Source organism: Scophthalmus maximus, chromosome 1, assembly GCF_022379125.1.
Source record: "Scophthalmus maximus strain ysfricsl-2021 chromosome 1, ASM2237912v1, whole genome shotgun sequence".
Classification (NCBI taxonomy): Eukaryota; Metazoa; Chordata; class Actinopteri; order Pleuronectiformes; family Scophthalmidae; genus Scophthalmus; species Scophthalmus maximus.
In genome coordinates, this window is record NC_061515.1 from 22,254,969 (window position 1) to 22,278,087 (window position 23,119).

Here is a 23,119-nt window from a genome sequence, read left to right on the forward strand (position 1 = left end):
AGATGGAGAATTGCGACAGGAAACGATATGTGTGTGGGAATTTCATGTTCCTGAAAACAGATCATTATTGATATTTAAGGTTACCTTCTGCTAAAGGAACAGTTACGGCATTTTGTCGTCCCCCCTGCAACTCTGTGACAACGCTGAAGAATTACCAGTCTATGCTCGACTGCCAGAACCGTGTCTGTTCAAAGTGGGGTTTCATGTGACCACGTGTTGTAAAATATTTTTTTTCCCTGCTAAGCTAGTGTAAAGATGTAACCAAACCTTCACTCAATAAAAGTTACCCCCCCCCCCCCCCCGCACAGATACTCGCATGATACGATGTGTCTTGACCGCCCCCTACTCCTCCTCCTCCTGCACCTCCACACAACGCTCCCTTTTTCCCCTCCCGCTGCCTCATCAGGTGCCTAGCATGAACATTCCTGATCATTTTTTTTCCATTATTTCCATTTAGTATCGGTTGTGAGCTGTGATGCATGTCGGAATAAGCTTTGATATGCTGCCTCTCTTCAGATTTCACTTTTCAGCGCGCCCCCGCCCCCCCCCCTTTTCTTCCTTGTGCATGAGTAGTTGAAAATGAATAAAGCGAAGGAACAATACACCCTTGAAAACGATGTATGACTTTGTCTCTGCTGCACCAGTTACATGCTAATTTACGTATTTCTAGATGGAAAACGCTCAAAGAATTTAAATTTTAAGGGAGTTTTTCCCGCCAAGTTCCTTCCTCTTTCTTCTCCCCATGTTTTAGAGGATATATACGGCGAGTGCCATTGTTGTTTTTTCTTATCTTCTTTCCTTTTCTGATATTCTTAATTTTCTCCTCTTCTTCCTCTCTCTTCTCTTCCTCCCTCTCCACGCCCTCTATGTCCCGTGACATGATTGCTGTCTGTGCTAATTTTTACGTGACGCATTTTTATTCTGGTTGTTTCGTGACCCATTTCCAATATGGTTTCTATGACTTTGGAATATTGGTATTATTTTTTTTTGTCACACCATCGAAACCTGCCTGTGTCTCATCGCGGCATTTTCGTTGTGATGCGCCGGCCACATCACCTGTTAATTTTGACATTTCACCTCTGTGCCTGGTGCCATCTTTATGTTTTGCCTTTGGTGCGACACATGCGTCTCGTTCCTCTCGAATATCCCTTCCTCTCCTTCTTCTTGCTTTCTATCTTTTATTTTCTCTAACTCTCTTCTCCATTACCTTTCCCCCTTTCATTGCCTTTTTCTTCATCTGTTTCCATCTCTCTCTCACCTCCCTTTCCTAACCTCTGCCCCGCCACCTCCTTTCCCTTCCTCCACCCTTTTTAATTTTTTTTGCTGCTCCACACCTCCCCCCCCACCCCCCACCCCCACCCACCCACCGCCGTGACTCGGCAGCATTGGGACGAGGGAGGGGGTGATCCAGAAGAATCTGAGCGGCTTGCTGCCGGTGCGCGACTTCCGGCTGGACCCCAGCCTCCTGTACTCGCTGCCCTTGCTGGCCCTCAGCCCCAACCTGCTGGTGGTGTGGATCTTCCTCAGCGTGGCCTATTTCCTGGCAAAACTCCGCTGCAGCTGAACGGCCACAGCTAGCTGACCACCCAAAAGCAAAACGTAACGCACGTCCAACGTTAATGAGGATGGTTATGGTATACTCCACACTTGACTCCCGAGGGAGTTTACAAAAACAGTGCCACTGTCCTGTGAGTGTGTAATTCATGCACATCAATACTGTGCAATATGTACACACTGTCCCACCTTGACTAAGGGCTTGACGCAAGTTATCCCCCATCGAGGGCCACGCCCTGCCCTTTTTTTTTAATTTTGTTTGTTTTCTGTAAACCTTTTTTTTAAAATTCCAAACATGGTTTGGCGAGGCTGTAAGGCGTATAGATATAATGATTTACTTTGTGCAGCTCAAAACTTTCCATAAACATGTCATCGAGACTATGTCCACACTAAGCTGGCTAAACGTAAAAACTTAACAGGAAATCTGTAAAATCGTCATTCTCCTACTGCTCATATCACTTCCTCTGTATTTTAATACAGTTGAAACAAGCATGGAGTCGGTTTGTTTTCATATTTTTATCCTCCTCCGTCAGTGGTGGAAAGTAACATACTGAATTTTTTTTTGTTGTAAGTTTCTTAGTAGCTTAAGTTTAAGTAATTTAAGATTAATACGTTTATCTCATCAATCAAATCCCTCTTTTATGATTCCAAAGCTTCGTGACGAAATATAAGTGAAAAACAGGATAAGATTGTATTCCTTAAGATTTCATGTCTTGTGAAACGACTGTGGCTCAAACAATATCTTCTCAACTCTACTGGGGACCGAGCAGGCAAAGAGTACATCACATTTTTTTTTTCAAAAACATATTTATTCCCATTTACAAAAACCTCAAGTTTGCGTATTTTTGTTGTTGTTATGGATGCATACGCTGTTCAAGAAAGACAGAGATACGACCCTAACCCTTACCAGATTCTGCCAGCTTAGTGTGAACATAGTCTGAGTCGTTAAGTGTGAATAATCTCAGATATGAAGTAACACTGTGGCCGAGCTAATAGCTGGACTTGCACATCCCGCCAGCCGTCATTATGCGTCTGCTAGTGAACACAGACCAACCGTTTCAGACATGAAAAACAGTCTGGATGATCGTAACAGACAGTGTCCAGGATCCCTGGAAAGACGTCAGGCCTTGGGAAGACTTCACTGAAGACTGATCTTCACTGACGTTTGCAGATCCTCCTATTTGTTGTTGCACAGCGCCCTCTAAAGAACAGATGTGAGAAGTCCACCATACATGATCTCTTTGGCCGTCAGCGAGTGCTCTGCCTTATTCTCCATCGTTGTAACATGAAACGCTCAAAACAGAGAAAAGCAAAGTGACAGTGTGTATATCCGAAAGTAAGGCCGGAAATTACCTCAGAGTTGTGAATATGTTTGGAAAAAATAAGCAGAGTATACATATATTTATTGAGTTATTGTTGATAGTAGCTATGCTGATGAAAATGATGTCTATTATATGATTTAAGCTTTGCACAAACAGCTGGCTAATTTCATTTCTGCAATACATTTAGCTTGTTTGACATATCTTTGTCTTCCATGTGTATGTGCACTTACCATGCAAGCTAAAAACGGAGGAAACAGGAGATATTATTTGATATATCTCGGTATATCTCTATTCTGCAGTATTAGCTCATTGTATTTCTTTAGGTCTTCCTGGTTTTCTAGACAGTCGAAGGCGTTTCTTTGCTTCCACTTCAGCCAGCAGATTTGGGTCCGTTATTACTCGTCACTAATTTATTTTGGCAAAAAATATTCCAGCTCAAGCCTTTATTTTGGAACGCAGTGTCAGGAACGGAAGGATCATTTTTTAAATATTTAACAATCTAGGTAATTGTCAACTGACTTTATATGAGTTATTTAAGTTGTAGCAGAAACAGACAAATTCCCCTCTTCAGCTCTATATCTTCATTCACTGTAGTCATTTCAAGTCAAATATTAGTGTGCCCGGGAAAAAAACGTTATTTGTGTGAACCTGCATGTTCAGATTAATATGTAAGTATGTAAGAAAGAATACTATTTGACCTCCTCATGGGAAGTCGGCAAGAAAAAAAGACAGTGAATCCAATGAAAAAAGAAGGTTCCCACAATCGAGGAAAAAGCGTCACAGGACAAACAAGTATTTTACATTGTCCGTAAAATTAATTCACAAGTCTATATCTGTGATAACTTGATTTGTACACTTTAATAGTTTTGCTTTTAGAAGTTCACAAGTTTAAAGTGAGTCATCACATGTTTCGAACGTACGACTAAATATGCACGTGGGCTGTTTCGGCCTGTGCTGTTGTTTATGGGTTCGGTTTCTTTTGTGAATGCAGTGGCATGTTTTAATGTATATACGCACTTTAATTGGCCAGTTTGCCTCATCGGATTCAGGGAACCAGTAATTCGACCCACATCTTCTCTTCCGCTTTCATGCTAATTCCGGGAAGATTAGCTCTGTATTGACAAAGTTGAATGTTTGTGTTTTTTTTCAGGAGGCAGTTTGTGATTGGCTCACGTTTGGAATGTAATGGCAGTAAGATAATAGGGCGGATGTGTTTGATTTATGGAGTGTAGTACTGTTCCTACACCCTTTAGAGCATTTATCTGTACCCGATTACATCCATCAAGATTTTGACTTTGTCTGTTGTAACTACAGTCATACACAAATCAAAAAACGGGTACGTATTTCAGCTATTACAGTTAAAATTAGCTTTACAGAATTGAGTTGTGTAACACATTTTATGAGATTGATGATGTGAGTCGGTCACTTTGTTCGTAGTTGAGCTATAAGATGAGTGAATGAGGAATGTATTGCTGTTTGTGCCAAATGCTTCAGTCAGGTTTTTATCGGGTGAATTCAGCATTTGTGAGTTAAAATACATGACATGTAATTATCTGAATCCAGTCCACTTCCAGATTAGTTTGTGCTTCCTAGGAATTAATGAAAAATTTAAACGTTTTGTCCATAGAATACCCATAAACAGTAAAAGAAATATTATTCCCCTGAGTCTCCGTCTCATTAAGATCGACCCAGTAAGGAAATGGATCAGACCAAAAATAACCTCCTTTGGGAGTTTACCATGCTCTGGATGACTCCTAAGACCTCAGACTTTCCAGTGAACAGAATAGCAACAATTAATGTATTTACAAAGCTAACAGGTTTACTGGCTGCAGCGTCTGATTGAGCTCTCAAATATGGACATATTAATATTTGTCACGGCGACGAAACAAAGAAACTTATTTCCCAACCTGTCACACCATTCGTTTTTTAAAGTAGTAGTATATATGTGCCGACACTTTTTTAGAGCTACCTCTGTGAGAGAAAAGTTACAGCATGCAGAATGTTGTTTAATTTAAAATATGTATCCATCTAATAAATATGCATAATCATATTGAGCAGCAGGGATGCGAGGAAAGGGTGGTTGTTTTATAAGGCCCCGTGAGATATTATTGTCAATAGCTGATACACTTCTGAATAATTACCCATAATTATGTGTAATTATACTGAAGTGCTTCCTAAACTTTTCCAATTGTTTTTTTTTATTCTTACAAATCCAAATGTATCAGAATATATTTGTACCGCTGTACATAAATTGTATTCAAATGCTTATATTGCTAAATGCTAACGTTTGCAACAAATGTTTGTGTGTGTATGTATATATATATATATATATATATATATAAAATATGTGATTACTATGTTTGTGCCATATGGATCATACTTTCGTCACTTTATATCACAGCTAAATATGTCTGTGTAATTACTTTCATATGCATATGTATATGTCTTTGTTCATCACGAGTATTAACTGTTAATTTAATAACTTCTCATACTTAACTGTTTACATACTAACAGTTTGCATGCACTTTCAAACTGCTGAACCGTCCTGTTAGAACTGAAATGTTTTGTGAAAAGATCATTTGTAACATGAAAATGTATTATCTTAACATCCAACCGCAAACTGTTATGTTAAAAGGAAGTTATTACATTAACAATTATCACTTTCCCTTTAGTTCTGATCATTTTTTAAACATTTAGATTGTTTTGTTCACTCCTATGAATTAAAGTTAGCAGTTTAATATCAAAAGCTTTTAGCCTCCTCGCTGTGCCCCACGCTACACGTTGCACTAGATGTACCACAAACCCAAGATGACCTCCAGTCAGCCACTGTCATCCCCTAATAAATGTTTTCTGCCTCCACCTGCAGAACAAAAACAGACACTCCAAAAGTATTTTTGTGGTATTTATCTGATGTGGGGTTTTATTTGCATCTCTTTCGCACTCTTGCTTGGTGTAATGTATTTATCACTAGCACCCAACTAATAATGATTAGTTGGGTGTTTACACCTGAGACACTTGGGCGTTTTGGCATGACAAAAACATTTTTAAAAGACAACCCTACTCTAGGAGATTCGTTAGTGATATAGTACTTTTAATTTTATATGTACATTGCACTGATAATGCTGGTGTACTTTGACTCATGATTCTGATTACTTGTTCCACCAATGTTGATGTATTAACAGTAAGTACCCCTCTAAACCGTCATGCACCTTCTTGAAATCTCCTCAATTGTTGCTTAATTGGGTAGCTGTTATTGGTTGCTATCTGTTTGCTATGGAGCGGCAGGAAACGGTTCAATGTCATTCACGCCAAACGTCATCTCTACTTTTGTTTTTCTCTCTCTCATTCTTCCTGCAAACGCTCCCCCTTCCCCCCTCTGTCTCCTCCTCCCTCTTTTCCGAATCTTCTGTCTCCTCAGCGAGGGCTGCAGGCGAGAGAACACGGTGAAGAATGTCGGATGCCGAAAGTACGCGTTCAACTCGCTGCAACTCAAAGCCTTCCCCAGACACTACCGGCCACCGGACGGCACCTACGGCAAAGTCGAGACCTGATTGGACGGCAGAGAGTGGTGTGTTGGGAAAGTTTGGATATTATTGGACCACTGTGTTTTGGGAAGGTCGAGATCAAACAGTACAATCAAGATCCTGTGTTCAGAGACAAAGAGGCTGTTTCATTTGACCATCATCTCCTTTTGGTTACGGCTTTAGAGGCTTTAGATTCAGTCTGTTTGGAGGTAAACTCGTGATACTGAAAAAACCTAAAGTCACGCTAAACCCAGATTTCAACCACCTTAGTATAATAACTGTTTACAGACACTGTATTCGATTCTTTTGTCACATTACACATCATTTGCTGAATAAAAGAACGGTAGCTCTTTTTTTTTTTTCAATGTCCAAATATACATGACCAGCACTGCCTCACTCCTGATCAAGCACTGATACATGTATAATCAATATTAGCCCTCCAAACGTTCATATTTATAATCTCAAATGGAAATAAATGAAAAGAAAATCTTGAATTCTGTGTGGTAAGTCATTAAAACCCACATTTTTCAAATTTAACTAAAATAGGTAAAAGCAAAATGTTCTAGTGTCTACTCGCAGTATAACGACACGGTTTTGCAGTAAGCCTTTTGTCTATGCACTTAGGATGTTTTCTACAGAAGCTTTACATTTAATATTTAGGCCACCATATTAATATTGTCAAAAAATAGATAGGGTTTACGTCATTCTATATTTTATGATTGTCAACAAATCGTGAAGACACCAAAAACAATGTGCTCACTACTTCCTGAGAGTGGAGAGAGGAATAAAACATTGTAGATGGTGATCACTACCTAGTACCTAAAATTTTGTATGTCAAAAATATTCCTCAAAAGGAAGCGTGAACATCAAGGACAACTGTCAGATTTGAATTTACAGGGTGATTTAAAGAGAAACCGTGTCCTCATGGCAGCAGAGAGGGAGACAGGATTTGCAAGTAACACCTGTTCATTCTATGTTTAGTGTCTGTAAAATATGTTTCCTTAGTTATAGAGAATTTAGAAAAACCCAGTTTTTTTCGAAATGTGAAGCAGCTAAAGCATATTCTCATATTTTGCTACACTGGGGGGAAAAAAAAGTGCATGTTTTTCTCAAACTCCAAACTGCCACGTTGATCTGCGGTGATCTATCTGTACCACGAGGGGGCGTCGTTGCTCCTCACTGACTTTCTCCACTAAAGATTTGATTTGATTTAAAATAAAATAATTACAACAAAACTAATTTTCAACATAATACACACTGGATCCATTCGAGGAGGGATAGGAAGAAGCCCATACGCTTGTCTAGTCCTACCCCCCAGTCTTTTCCATAGACAAGTGCACAATCCAATAAGATAAACTAGGCAGACAATTAAAAAAAATTACTAAAATAATAATCATAAAAGAATATCACCACTGTTTGTGTGCATATTACCACAGAACCACACTGTAAGACTCACTGCTGATGATAATTAATCCTAGTGCTGTTGACTCAGAAATGCATTTATAACTGCATTTACACGTTTGACTAGGTATTTTTGTCCTGATAGCATCGTGTAGCACATTTGCCATTCTGTCTTATGATTGCAAAACTTTTCGTTGATTCTCAGAAGCGCGTCTGTAAAACTTTGTACGTTGCTGCATATTATTATTATATATATATATATATTATTACTGTATCAATACAGAAATATATATGACATGGGTGTTTGTGTGTTTATTGTTGTCAAGTTAATATCAATAGATATTCAAATAGAGGAACAACCGGCTACTGAGTCACTAACAATTTGGCAGCTGATCATTTTTTTGATTTGGTTATGTCTTCTTTTTTTTATACTGCCGCTTCAATTTCTCCTCCCCCTGGCAGACTGGTGCTTTGATCATTGTCTCTCTGTCTCACTGGCTTTCCAGTGAAATGATGTAACCATCCAACAGTAATGAGAAGTGCAAATCCTGGAAGTGATTTTCTTTAAAACTCTTTGAAGGTCATCCACTGTGTCTGTGATCCAACAGGAGCCAGCAGAGGCAGCCACCGCCTCGTCAGCAGGGCACGGGCAGGACTTGCTACGTATAGAGAGAGTGGAGAGGTCAGTGAGAATTACCAATTGTAGAATAAAGAATCGAGGTATGAGGTGACTGCGGCGGGATGTGTCGTCGTTATGCCACGGCCATTGTCCCAATTATGTTTTTATTCAGAATGATAAAGCAATTGGAATTATAAATGGTTTATATTGTTGCGACCTGGCCTCAAAAGTATGCGACAAAAGGGAAAGACCACGCACACGGTCTTTCAAATAATGATCGTTATTTTAATTCATTAGGTAATAAAGTTGTCAGTCAGCAGGGGTGTGTGTCTTTCTGAAACAAAGGGCACACAACCAACATAAGGAAAAATCACAATATGCTATGAGGATTTGTGCCTCTACTAACTGTGGCTCACTCCAAAATCAAGAATGTCCCTTGGTCCCGTATAATTCTTGAAACTGCTGTTATGCGCTTAACTGATAAGAAAATGAACCTAAAACTGTGCCATCGGACTAAAAAAATTTTTTTTTTTAATTTTTAAAGAAGCTGTCATCCCTAACGACACTGCGGCGAATTTCCTCTGAGAAAGAAAACTGCCCAAGGGGATGTTCACTTTGGGTTCCCCCCCCCGCCCACACACAACTTACTTTTTTACACTTTTGTTGCAAACACGACGCCCTCCCTTTGAGGCTACTTGGAATAAAAACATTCAATGTTCTTGAGGTGTCTTTTAAGTCACATGAAGACCTGAACAAATTGTGTTAAACGTAGGAGGCCACCACTTGAGGGAAAACCACACAGCCCTCACAATAACACGATGCTGTGTTGTGAACGGGTATATATTGTGGGCTTGGTGCAGCACAAATAGACAGTCCTTAGACACGGTGGTTCACAGACGCCTCGCCGACATGAACTCGATTCTCTTCATTGGCCAAATCATTGGCATCATCCCCATCTCTGCCGTCCTGCTCTTCCTCCTGGCCAAGCTGGTCGCCCGCCACCGCCTCAGCCGTGTGCACGACGGCCGCGGCTACGCCGTGCTGATAACGGGCTGCGACAGCGGCTTCGGACACCAGCTGGCGCGGTGCCTGGACCACAAGGGGTTCGTGGTCTTCGCCGGGTGCTTGTCCCCGGAGGGAACGGGGGCCCTGAGCCTGGCCCGGCAGAGCTCCAGAAATCTGAAAATCCTCAAGCTGGACGTCACCAGCGAGGAAGACGTGCAGCAGGCGAAGAGGACGGTCCAGGAGAACCTGCCAGAGAAAGGTGAGAGTCCAGGTCATTTCTTGACTCTCATTCTCATAACTCATACGTTTTGAGGTCAAAATCCGGATCGGTTCTATTCTGCCTCTGATTTGCTTTTTTCACCGGTGGAAAAAGGATTCTGTAAATGTGTCAAAATGTTCAGTTGTTAATTTTAAAGTACAGGTGGAAGTCAATGATTTTGACTTTTAATGATAATTTCAACTTACTTGACACGGCATAGAATGACAATATGAAATGCAATCTCATGTTATTTTTCATTATTTGTAAATGTTTTCTTTCCCTGGTGTAAATGGGCTAAAACATTGAAGTGAAAGGTCTTCATTTTTCAATAGAAAGATATTGAGTAACTCCAAATTTAGACTTAATGCGTACGAGTAAAAGAGAAGCGCTGTCATTTATTTATTTTCTTGCATTCATAATTTTTCCCACCATCTCATTCTGAGGAATAACCTGTGGCTTTTACGACTCCGCCAGGTCTGTGGGCAGTTGTAAACAACGCTGGGATCACGGACTGGGCCGAGATCGAGTGGAGCACGTTTGAAGATTTCCGCAACATGATCGACGTCAACCTGTTTGGCAGCATCCGGACGTCCATCGCGTTTCTGCCTTTGGTTCGTGCCGCTGAAGGTAAGGTAGCTCTAAAGTCACTGTGGCCCCACACTCCTTTTGTGCTGATGATGTTGAAAGAGATGGATGATTAAAGTCGTGCGTTTTCCCGACTGCCACAGGTCGGATGGTGTATGTGTCGAGCATCTTCGCCTTCTTCAACTGCCTGAACATGGGGGCTTACAGCGTGTCGAAGAGGGGCCTGGAGGCGTTCGCGGACTGCTTGAGAGTGGAAATGGCCAGTTTTGGTGTGAAGGTAAAATGATGCTGGTTAACCACACACAGGCATGTCCTGTGACACTCTGAAGCACGAGGTATAAATTCTGCACAAAGTATTTGGCCGATTAAGTGCGTTGTACTGTTGTGACATTTTCTGTAAAGGTCCAAATTTGGACTTGCGATCACACAATTTTCCTCCTTTCACTTTTGAATTACGAGACATTGAGACTGAAAAGCTAACTAACTAGTCATGGTGGGTCATCGTTTTGAGATAGTCATTCAAATTTCATGATTCTCATATTTAATTTCAATGACCATTCTAATATATATATTTTCTTTTAATGTCTTTTTTTGACTCGGGAACAAAAACATGATTATTTTTAGACAGTCCCCTCATTTTGCATCTCTAAAGTTTATTTTTTATTTTTGTGTGTTCCCAAGTCAAAACTAAGTACAAATTCTAAGATACAATGTAAATTAAAGTTTTGACAGTACACCAACATTATGATTTATTTCTACTTTTTACTTTCCAAGTTTGATATAATAAGGTAACTGGCGTGGGATTCTTTTTTTTCTTTTAAACTTATTGTATTATTTTAAGTTTGTGTCGCTGCATTAAGATCACATACAATACAAATGAAATGAATGACAATACAAAGAAATGAATATCTAAATTGTAATGTTTTTCCCTCTCAGGTCAGCATCATCCAGCCGGGCAACTTTGGCCAAGCCACCAACATCTTGAGGATGAAGTCGGGCCTGGATATCTGGGAGAAACTGGACGAGGAGCGCAAGCAGATCTTCAACCGGCAGTACCTCGAGCTGGCCAGCGAGTACTTCATGTTGACGTGCAAGGCGGGGTTCAAGGACACCACGATGGTGATCGACGCCATGCTGCACGCGGTCACGTCCCCTCAGCCCAAATTCAGATACCTGCTGGTGTCCGTGCTGGACCGCTTCTTCTTCCGGCTCTTCCCGTTCATGCCCACTATCCTCACCGACGCTGTGTTTTCCCTCAGCCACATGTACGGGAAAAGAAAAGAATTGCTATATGCTAAGTAGGGAGAACACGAGTTGCCTCCATCCGAGGAGGTTAGGTCTCCGGGCGTTTGTTTATTTCTCGGTTGGTTGTTTGCAGAAAAACTACTCAAACCGATTTCCATGAAACTTGGTATCCGGACAAAGGGGCCGATTCAGGAGGGTTTTTTTTCTTTTTTTTTTATCTCAATGAAAAGTATCAGGCATACTTATGCGCCCTATATCTATGACTGTGTGCAATTTGGTGTGGCTTGATTGAATTGAAGGGGGAATAGTGTTGGGGTGGGGCAATTGCAGTTATCAGTGATGTATACTGTCTTTGTTTAAATGTGTTTCTTATGAATCGCTCTTCTGTCTTCCTTATGATGTATTCATGCATGGTTTTTTTTTAATCCATACACACAAACAAGCACACATGATTTGTGAAGGCAAAATTAAGTCATAAAGTTATTAGTTCATTGGTGACCAAACTTTGCTTTTGCTCTGGATCCAGACAAAGGGGTGAATGCAGGGATTTTTTTTGTCACTTTCTTTTACATTGTGCGACAGAGCTTTAAAAGAATTTTTGCTGAAAACAATGCACGGATTTTGATGGAAACAAAGCAGTCGTGTTTAAAGCTCATATAGATTGAAAAATAATTCATAAATAAATTAAAATTAACATTATTGCGATGCAAAAAAAAGTCAACGTCGCCTGATGAAGCTGTAGTGTAGGCATCGTTCACTCTGTTCTGTCCGTCTGATATTTTCCTAATTCTCTACGTTCTTTATATACATATTTCTATTCTTGGTTGGAGCAAATGTAAAAAAAACATAAATTCATAATTTCATTAGATCAATAAACTATTTCTGACCCTGATTCTCAGAACAACATCGAATCAAATCCCGTTCTCTTCTCCTTTCTCCTGTCCTGCTCCCCAAAGTCTCTTGTTTATGATGTTATGGATAAAACATATTGAAATTGAAACATTTATTTCAGACAGACACCATGTTATTATGAATATCCTATTTTATGTTTTGAATAAATTGTGGGCAATGCGTTAAAATTTGCTGGTGAAGCTTTTGACAACAAAGGACAATTTGTGCAAAAAGCCTCTTTCACAAATTGGTTATTAGGTTTGATTAAGAGGATATTTTTTTCGCCCCCCAGACCATTTGTTGGTTGATTTATTGATTTGGATGTTTGTTGTCGAAATATAGAACGAATTTCCAAAAAACTTGGTGGAAGGACGGGCCATTAAAGAACAGAATACATTTCGGCACTGATCCAGGAATTATTTTTTTATCACTTCCTCACAGATTTTCATGGATCTTTGTAAAACTTCTGGCATATTAAGGAGACCGCTATCCAAATCCTCAAGCTGGACGTCACCAGCGAGGAAGACGTGCAGCAGGCGAAGAGGACGGTCCAGGAGAACCTGCCAGAGAAAGGTGAGAGTCCAGGTCATTTCTTGACTCTCATTCTCATAACTCATACGTTTTGAGGTCAAAATCCGGATCGGTTCTATTCTGCCTCTGATTTGCTTATTTCACCGGTGGAAAAAGGATTCTGTAAATGTGTCAAAATGTTCAGTTGTTAATTTTAAAGTACAGGTGGAAGTCAATGATTTTGACTTTTAATGATAATTTCAACTTACTTGACACGGCATAGAATGACAATATGAAATGCAATCTCATGTTATTTTTCATTATTTGTACATGTTTTCTTTCCCTGGTGTAAATGGGCTAAAACATTGAAGTGAAAGGTCTTCATTTTTCAATAGAAAGATATTGAGTAACTCCAAATTTAGACTTAATGCGTACGAGTAAAAGAGAAGCGCTGTCATTAATTTATTTTCTTGCATTCATAATTTTTCCCACCATCTCATTCTGAGGAATAACCTGTGGCTTTTACGACTCCGCCAGGTCTGTGGGCAGTTGTAAACAACGCTGGGATCACGGACTGGGCCGAGATCGAGTGGAGCACTTTTGAAGATTTCCGCAACATGATCGACGTCAACCTGTTTGGCAGCATCCGGACGTCCATCGCGTTTCTGCCTTTGGTTCGTGCCGCTGAAGGTAAGGTAGCTCTAAAGTCACTGTGGCCCCACACTCCTTTTGTGCTGATGATGTTGAAAGAGATGGATGATTAAAGTCGTGCGTTTTCCCGACTGCCACAGGTCGGATGGTGTATGTGTCGAGCATCTTCGCCTTCTTCAACTGCCTGAACATGGGGGCTTACAGCGTGTCGAAGAGGGGCCTGGAGGCGTTCGCGGACTGCTTGAGAGTGGAAATGGCCAGTTTTGGTGTGAAGGTAAAATGATGCTGGTTAACCACACACAGGCATGTCCTGTGACACTCTGAAGCACGAGGTATAAATTCTGCACAAAGTATTTAGCCGATTGAGTGCGTGTTGTGACATTTTCTGTAAAGGTCCAAATTTGGACTTGCGATCGCACAATTTTCCTCCTTTCACTTTTGAATTACGAGACATTGAGACTGAAAAGCTAACTAACTAGTAATGGTGGGTCATCGTTTTGAGATAGTCATTCAAATTTCATGATTCTCATGTTTAATTTCAATGACCATTCTAATATATATATTTTCTTTTAATGTCTTTTTTTGACTCGGGAACAAAAACATGATTATTTTTAGACAGTCCCCTCATTTTGCATCTCAAAAGTTTTATTTTTATTTTTGTGTGTTCCCAAGTCAAAACCAAGAACAAATTCTAAGATACAATGTTAATTAAAGTTTTGACAGTACACCAACATTATGATTTATTTCTACTTTTTACTTTCCAAGTTTGATATAATAAGGTGACTGGCGTGGGATTATTTTTTTTCTTTCAAACTTATTGTATTATTTTAAGTTTGTGTCGCTGCATTAAAATCACATACAATACAAATGAAATGAATGACAATACAAAGAAATGAATATCTAAATTGTAATGTTTTTCCCTCTCAGGTCGGCATCATCCAGCCGGGCAACTTTGGCCAAGCCACCAACATCTTGAGGATGAAGTCGGGCCTGGATATCTGGGAGAAACTGGACGAGGAGCGCAAGCAGATCTTCAACCGCCATTACCTCGAGCTGGCCAGCGAGTACTTCATGTTGACGTGCAAGGCGGGGTTCAAGGACACCACGATGGTGATCGACGCCATGCTGCACGCGGTCACGTCCCCTCAGCCCAAATTCAGATACCTGCTGGTGTCCGTGCTGGACCGCTTCTTCTTCCGGCTCTTCCCGTTCATGCCCACTATCCTCACCGACGCTGTGTTTTCCCTCAGCCACATGTACGGGAAAAGAAAAGAATTGCTATATGCTAAGTAGGGAGAACACGAGTTGCCTCCATCCGAGGAGGTTAGGTCTCCGGGCGTTTGTTTATTTCTCGGTTGGTTGTTTGCAGAAAAACTACTCAAACCGATTTCCATGAAACTTGGTATCCGGACAAAGGGGCCGATTCAGGAGGGTTTTTTTTCTTTTTTTTTTATCTCAATGAAAAGTATCAGGCATACTTATGCGCCCTATATCTATGACTGTGTGCAATTTGGTGTGGCTTGATTGAATTGAAGGGGGAATAGTGTTGGGGTGGGGCAATTGCAGTTATCAGTGATGTATACTGTCTTTGTTTAAATGTGTTTCTTATGAATCGCTCTTCTGTCTTCCTTATGATGTATTCATGCATGGTTTTTTTTTTAATCCATACACACACACAAGCACACATGATTTGTGAAGGCAAAATTAAGTCATAAAGTTATTAGTTCATTGGTGACCAAACTTTGCTTTTGCTCTGGATCCAGACAAAGGGGTGAATGCAGGGATTTTTTTGTCACTTTCTTTTACATTGTGCGACAGAGCTTTAAAAGAATTTTTGCTGAAAACAATGCACGGATTTTGATGGAAACAAAGCAGTCGTGTTTGAAGCTCATATAGATTGAAAAATAATTCATAAATAAATTAAAATTAACATTATTGCGATGCAAAAAAAAGTCAACGTCGCCTGATGAAGCTGTAGTGTAGGCATCGTTCACTCTGTTCTGTCCGTCTGATATTTTCCTAATTCTCTACGTTCTTTATATACATATTTCTATTCTTGGTTGGAGCAAATGTAAAAAAAACATAAATTCATAATTTCATTAGATCAATAAACTATTTCTGACCCTGATTCTCAGAACAACATCGAATCAAATCCCGTTCTCTTCTCCTTTCTCCTGTCCTGCTCCCCAAAGTCTCTTGTTTATGATGTTATGGATAAAACATATTGAAATTGAAACATTTATTTCATACACAGACTTGATTGTTCTTTTGATCCCACCAGCCAATATACTATTCCACCAAGTAAACCATTAATGCACTGTTGTAGCCCATAGGGATATTAATGCTCATTATCCCATATGGGCTGACGGACACGCAACCGGGGAAAGCTACTTTCCAACAGAGAGGATCCAGACCGTTTCTCCGGCAGAGGGAATTAAAATGAGCTCTCAGAATTCGTCTGGCTAGGTCACTGTGCTGTGCAGCTTTAATATTGAAATTGCAGTACCGGGTATCGCTTTTCTGATGCTCAAGTTGTAAGGACACGGTGGTTTTGCATTGGTATTCCTCAGTGGTAATCCTCACAAACAGGGACTTCCACAGCGGCATTGCCGATCGATTTGTGCATGTGACCTTGTGTTTTTGAGCAAAATATTAGCTTATTTATTCTACTTTCATTGCACAGTCTTGAAAGTCGGGCAGCTGACAGGCCAGGGTTTTCTGGAGTAGAGACAGCAAGCAGCGTGTTACTGTTTTTAGGTAAACAAAAAAGAAAGAGCATCTGGAAGATTTAAAGTTTTGTGTTATGTTTTTGAGTTTCAATCCACTCCTTAATCCGATCATTCATTCGGTCGAGTTTTGTTTGTGCATACTGTACATGTAATTTCAGAACTTTCCACCCCTTTCTCTCTGGCAGATTGTGGGTTTGATTGTGACTTGGTAATGTTTCTAAATCAGTAACATGTCTACAAACCCAGTCATACAATGGTATCTCTGTTCAGACACCATGTTATTATGAATATCCTATTTTATGTTTTGAATAAATTGTGGGCAATGCGTTAAAATTTGCTGGTGAAGCTTTTGACAACAAAGGACAATTTGTGCAAAAAGCCTCTTTCACAAATTGGTTATTAGGTTTGATTAAGAGGATATTTTTTTCGCCCCCCAGACCATTTGTTGGTTGATTTATTGATTTGGATGTTTGTTGTCGAAATATAGAACGAATTTCCAAAAAACTTGGTGGAAGGACGGGCCATTAAAGAACAGAATACATTTCGGCACTGATCCAGGAATTATTTTTTTATCACTTCCTCACAGATTTTCATGGATCTTTGTAAAACTTCTGGCATATTAAGGAGACCGCTATCCAAATCCTCAAGCTGGACGTCACCAGCGAGGAAGACGTGCAGCAGGCGAAGAGGACGGTCCAGGAGAACCTGCCAGAGAAAGGTGAGAGTCCAGGTCATTTCTTGACTCTCATTCTCATAACTCATACGTTTTGAGGTCAAAATCCGGATCGGTTCTATTCTGCCTCTGATTTGCTTATTTCACCGGTGGAAAAAGGATTCTGTAAATGTGTCAAAATGTTCAGTTGTTAATTTTAAAGTACAGGTGGAAGTCAATGATTTTGACTTTTAATGATAATTTCAACTTACTTGACACGGCATAGAATGACAATATGAAATGCAATCTCATGTTATTTTTCATTATTTGTACATGTTTTCTTTCCCTGGTGTAAATGGGCTAAAACATTGAAGTGAAAGGTCTTCATTTTTCAATAGAAAGATATTGAGTAACTCCAAATTTAGACTTAATGCGTACGAGTAAAAGAGAAGCGCTGTCATTAATTTATTTTCTTGCATTCATAATTTTTCCCACCATCTCATTCTGAGGAATAACCTGTGGCTTTTACGACTCCGCCAGGTCTGTGGGCAGTTGTAAACAACGCTGGGATCACGGACTGGGCCGAGATCGAGTGGAGCACTTTTGAAGATTTCCGCAACATGATCGACGTCAACCTGTTTGGCAGCATCCGGACGTCCATCGCGTTTCTGCCTTTGGTTCGTGCCGCTGAAGGTAAGGTAGCTCTAAAGTCACTGTGGCCCCACACTCCTTTTGTGCTGATGATGTTGAAAGAGATGGATGATTAAAGTCGTGCGTTTTCCCGACTGCCACAGGTCGGATGGTGTATGTGTCGAGCATCTTCGCCTTCTTCAACTGCCTGAACATGGGGGCTTACAGCGTGTCGAAGAGGGGCCTGGAGGCGTTCGCGGACTGCTTGAGAGTGGAAATGGCCAGTTTTGGTGTGAAGGTAAAATGATGCTGGTTAACCACACACAGGCATGTCCTGTGACACTCTGAAGCACGAGGTATAAATTCTGCACAAAGTATTTAGCCGATTGAGTGCGTGTTGTGACATTTTCTGTAAAGGTCCAAATTTGGACTTGCGATCGCACAATTTTCCTCCTTTCACTTTTGAATTACGAGACATTGAGACTGAAAAGCTAACTAACTAGTAATGGTGGGTCATCGTTTTGAGATAGTCATTCAAATTTCATGATTCTCATGTTTAATTTCAATGACCATTCTAATATATATATTTTCTTTTAATGTCTTTTTTTGACTCGGGAACAAAAACATGATTATTTTTAGACAGTCCCCTCATTTTGCATCTCAAAAGTTTTATTTTTATTTTTGTGTGTTCCCAAGTCAAAACCAAGAACAAATTCTAAGATACAATGTTAATTAAAGTTTTGACAGTACACCAACATTATGATTTATTTCTACTTTTTACTTTCCAAGTTTGATATAATAAGGTGACTGGCGTGGGATTATTTTTTTTCTTTCAAACTTATTGTATTATTTTAAGTTTGTGTCGCTGCATTAAAATCACATACAATACAAATGAAATGAATGACAATACAAAGAAATGAATATCTAAATTGTAATGTTTTTCCCTCTCAGGTCGGCATCATCCAGCCGGGCAACTTTGGCCAAGCCACCAACATCTTGAGGATGAAGTCGGGCCTGGATATCTGGGAGAAACTGGACGAGGAGCGCAAGCAGATCTTCAACCGCCATTACCTCGAGCTGGCCAGCGAGTACTTCATGTTGACGTGCAAGGCGGGGTTCAAGGACACCACGATGGTGATCGACGCCATGCTGCACGCGGTCACGTCCCCTCAGCCCAAATTCAGATACCTGCTGGTGTCCGTGCTGGACCGCTTCTTCTTCCGGCTCTTCCCGTTCATGCCAACTATCCTCACCGACGCTGTGTTTTCCCTCAGCCACATGTACGGGAAAAGAAAAGAATTGCTATATGCTAAGTAGGGAGAACACGAGTTGCCTCCACCCGAGGAGGTTAGGTCTCCGGGCGTTTGTTTATTTCTCGGTTGGTTGTTTGCAGAAAAACTACTCAAACCGATTTCCATGAAACTTGGTATCCGGACAAAGGGGCCGATTCAGGAGGGTTTTTTTTCTTTTTTTTTTATCTCAATGAAAAGTATCAGGCATACTTATGCGCCCTATATCTATGACTGTGTGCAATTTGGTGTGGCTTGATTGAATTGAAGGGGGAATAGTGTTGGGGTGGGGCAATTGCAGTTATCAGTGATGTATACTGTCTTTGTTTAAATGTGTTTCTTATGAATCGCTCTTCTGTCTTCCTTATGATGTATTCATGAATGATGTTTTTTTAATCCATACACACACAAGCACACATGATTTGTGAAGTCAAAAATAAGTCATAAAGTTATTAGTTCATTGGTGACCAAACTTTGCTTTTGCCCTGGATCCAGACAAAGGGGTGAATGCAGGGATTTTTTTTTTACTTTCTTTTAGATTGTGCGACAGAGCTTTAAAAGAAATTAAAAATTACATTTTATTTTCACAAATTTCGCTGAAAACAATGCACGGATCTTGATGAAAACAAAGCAGTCGTCTTTAAAGTCGTGTTTGAAGCTCATATAGATTGAAAAATAATTCATAAAATAAATTAAAATTAACATTATTGCGATGCAAAAAAAAGTCAACGTCGCCTGATGAAGCTGTAGTGTAGGCATCGCTCACTCTGTTCTGTCCGTCTGATATTTTCCTAATTCTCTAGGTTCTTTATATACACATTTCTATTCTTGGTTGGAGCAAATGTAAAAAAAAAACATAAATTCATAATTTCATTAGATCAATAAACTATTTCTGACCCTGATTCTCAGAACAACAACGAATCAAGTCCCGTTCTCTTCTCCTCTCTCCTGTCCTGCTCCCCATAAAAAGGAAAAGATCAGGATATAACAACCAAAATCTAAGTCTCTTGTTTATGATGTTATGGATAAAACATATTGAAATTGAAACATTTATTTCATACACAGACTTGATTGTTCTTTTGATCCCACCAGCCAATATACTATTCCACCAAGTAAACCATTAATGCACTGTTGCAGCCCATAGGGATTAATGCTCATTATCCCATATGGGCTGACGGACACGCAACCGGGGAAAGCTACTTTCCAACAGAGAGGATCCAGACCGTTTCTCCGGCAGAGGGAATTAAAATGAGCTCTCAGAATTCGTCTGGCTAGGTCACTGTTCTGTGCAGCTTTAATATTGAAATTGAAGTACCGGGTATCGCTTTTCTGATGCTCAAGTTGTAAGGACACGGTGGTTTTGCATTGGTATTCCTCAGTGGTAATCCTCACAAACAGGGACTTCCACAGCGGCATTGCCGATCGATTTGTGCATGTGACCTTGTGTTTTTGAGCAAAATATTAGCTTATTTATTCTACTTTCATTGCACAGTCTTGAAAGTCGGGCAGCTGACAGGCCAGGGTTTTCTGGAGTAGAGACAGCAAGCAGCGTGTTACTGTTTTTAGGTAAACAAAAAAGAAAGAGCATCTGGAAGATTTAAAGTTTTGTGTTATGTTTTTGAGTTTCAATCCACTCCTTAATCCGATCATTCATTCGGTCGAGTTTTGTTTGTGCATACTGTACATGTAATTTCAGAACTTTCCACCCCTTCCTCTCTGGCAGATTGTGGGTTTGATTGTGACTTGGTAATGTTTCTAAATCAGTAACATGTCTATAAACCCAGTCATACAATGGTATCTCTGTTCAGACACCATGTTATTATGAATATCCTATTTTATGTTTGAATAAATTGTGGGCAATGTATTAAAATTAGCTGGTAAAGCTTTTGACAACAAAGGACAATTTGTGCAAAAAGCCTCTTTCACAAATTGGTTATTAGGTTTGATTAAGAGGATATTTTTTTCGCCCCCCAGACCATTTGTTGGTTGATTTATTGATTTGGATGTTTGTTGTCGAAATATAGAAGAATTTCCAAAAAACTTGGTGGAAGGACGGGCCATTAAAGAACAGAATACATTTCGGCACTGATCCAGGAATTATTTTTTTATCACTTCCTCACAGATTTTCATGGATCTTTGTAAAACTTCTGGCATATTAAGGAGACCGCTATCCATGTGTGCAATCTGTGTGGCTTGATACAATTCAAGGGGAATTTTAATTGCGGAGATATGTGATATACTGAGTGCCATTTTATTTTGTCATTTCTTTCTATTATATTTTTATGTTAATTTGATAGGCACATATACAATACATTGAGAATTGAATGAAATATTTCAGAGTGCATATATATGTAGGCTGCAACTGAAGATATGATTCAAGCCATTACAAAGTTTTTCCAGCGTAACTGTACTGCGATAAGGATGCTATGAAGTCCAGGAAGACTGCCCCCAACAAGTTCCCTTAATGTTAATCAATTTCTACCGAGATCTTAAGTGGGTGTTAGTGAGGCTTCTGACGTCAGTGTTTCACCTGGAGGAACTCTCGCTGATATTCTTTGTGAATGACTTAGTCCTAATTGTGAGGGTAAATTATCAAGGTGGGGGAAAAGAGCAGTATGGTGCCATATATTGGCTGAAGTCTGATGAGAATGAAAGACTTAATTAGATTAAGCGCAGCAATAGTTGATCTTTAAAGAGATTAAAGCATGGACGACCTTCTTCTCTGACTGCCTTCTTTTCAAATCACATAACTCAACGACCTCATTTTGGTGCACAATGCTGAATAATGCCACACAGTGTACTGTTTGAGGCATCTGAGCGTGAAGCATAAACTCAAAGTCAAACAGAATACTCACTTTTGTCATCCAGCTAGAATACAACTTTAATTAAAGGGCAAACTTTCAAAATATAAAAATAATAAACAATAAATGCACAAATGTTGCAACCATCCCTTGGGGGTGGTAGCAACATTACAGTCACCCACACATAGACACACACATACACACAGACACACTCATAGACACACACACATACACACAGACACACTCATAGACACACACACATACACACAGACACACTCATAGACACACACACAAACAAATTTTAGTTGTCCATGGTTATCAACAGGTAGAATTACTCTTTATGCTTTTCATTAAGTTATTTTTAAAAATCTATTCTAGTTCTCATGGCTGTGCGGTATTGTTTATTTATTTTGCCCGACTGCTCCTCCTTTTCATTTTCCCTCAGTTGTTTTAGTTTAGTTGTATCAACTGTTTATTGCTGTTGTTCGGCTGGCTGTCTCTTTGTCTTTATTTGTTTGTCTTTCTCCGCCCCAAGTCCCCCTCCCCGCTCTCTTGCAGGTTTCGTTGCAGGTTCCTGCAACGTTGTTCTCCTCTGTTGTTTTCTGTTTTCTCTTGCAGGTATGGTCCCTTGTCTGTGGTGTCTGTTTGGGCCCCCATCCCCATTTCTGTCCCTCTGTCCGGCCCGGTGACACATCATAACATAACTAAATAAATAATAAAACAGACAAGGGAGTATATTAAAACTCTCTTGTTAAAGTAAAATCTGTTTGGCACAACAAGCTATTCAGGTCCTCAAACTGTATACCAGGATGCGGGGCAGGACAGGTTAAAAAAAAAAGAAGAAAAAAAAAGAGAGTGATGCCATCATTTGAGAAGCGCTTGATACTGCTGCACCCAGCTGGAAAGAATATGAATTGCCTTTAATGCAGTTCCAACAGTCAGTTCACCAAAATTCCTAGATTTAAATTTTGTTGTCACAAATAGTCTTCCTTGCATTTGTCATTGTTCTGGGGTGTCCCCCGAGACTGCTGCCTCGGATAAAGACTGCAGGATTTCGAATTGAAATGTATAAATATTATAATATTCTATCTTTTGTAATATAAAACTGTTGCCCCTGGACTGGCAGCTACTTTAATGCAATGATATTAGCTAGTCTGGGCCATAATACTTACACATTAAGGGGCTATATCTCCTTTTGTTTATTCTCTCTCTTCCTTCCATACTGTCTTTGGTTTTAATATCTCTCATTATCTTGACTTTCTTCATTATTACATTTCATTAAATGCCGTGCCTTCAGGTTTCACCACTCACATTCATTCAGTTTGAGTCACACTCAGTTTAATAAAGTGCCACAAAGGAACATTGAATCATCTTGTTTTGAAATCAGCTCTAATCGTTTTTTTTTTGGTTTTTTTAAATATTCATTCAACCATTTGGATCATTTATCAAGCA

The 23,119-nt window shown here is 39.8% G+C and overlaps 4 protein-coding genes across 15 annotated transcripts in view; all 4 read left to right on the plus strand.

The window, feature by feature from the left end:
• inpp4ab (inositol polyphosphate-4-phosphatase type I Ab) overlaps positions 1-8,544 on the plus strand; it is a 36,643-nt gene extending 28,099 nt beyond the window's left edge. For 10 of the 12 annotated variants that reach the window (XM_035640367.2, XM_035640446.2, XM_035640433.2 and 7 more), the window contains one exon: positions 6,295-8,096. In XM_035640367.2, coding sequence (XP_035496260.2) covers positions 6,295-6,427 — 133 coding nt within the window. In that variant the 3' untranslated portion in view covers positions 6,428-8,096. Of the gene's footprint in view, positions 1-1,383; positions 5,753-6,294; positions 8,097-8,409 lie in introns of those variants that run through there. The other 2 variants (XM_035640377.2, XM_035640457.2) reach the window with 2 other exon arrangements.
• LOC118314203 (D-beta-hydroxybutyrate dehydrogenase, mitochondrial-like) lies at positions 8,409-12,430 on the plus strand. The gene is made up of 5 exons (XM_047330492.1): positions 8,409-8,483; positions 8,965-9,684; positions 10,159-10,311; positions 10,413-10,546; positions 11,206-12,430. Exons 2-5 carry the CDS (start codon positions 9,330-9,332, stop codon positions 11,569-11,571), a joined length of 1,008 nt encoding a protein of 335 aa, XP_047186448.1. The 5' UTR covers positions 8,409-8,483; positions 8,965-9,329; the 3' UTR covers positions 11,572-12,430.
• Positions 12,431-12,866: 436 nt separating this feature from the next.
• Positions 12,867-16,314, plus strand: LOC118310489 (D-beta-hydroxybutyrate dehydrogenase, mitochondrial-like; the record flags this gene model as incomplete). The annotated part of the gene is made up of 4 exons (XM_047335065.1): positions 12,867-12,978; positions 13,453-13,605; positions 13,707-13,840; positions 14,494-16,314. Coding segments are annotated over 4 exons (765 nt in total), but the record flags the coding sequence as incomplete, so codon positions are not given.
• A 587-nt stretch (positions 16,315-16,901) lies between these two features.
• On the plus strand, positions 16,902-19,275 carry LOC118314227 (D-beta-hydroxybutyrate dehydrogenase, mitochondrial-like; the record flags this gene model as incomplete). Its single annotated transcript, XM_035640512.2, has 4 exons — positions 16,902-17,013; positions 17,488-17,640; positions 17,742-17,875; positions 18,529-19,275. Coding segments are annotated over 4 exons (765 nt in total), but the record flags the coding sequence as incomplete, so codon positions are not given.
• Positions 19,276-23,119: the final 3,844 nt, after the last annotated feature.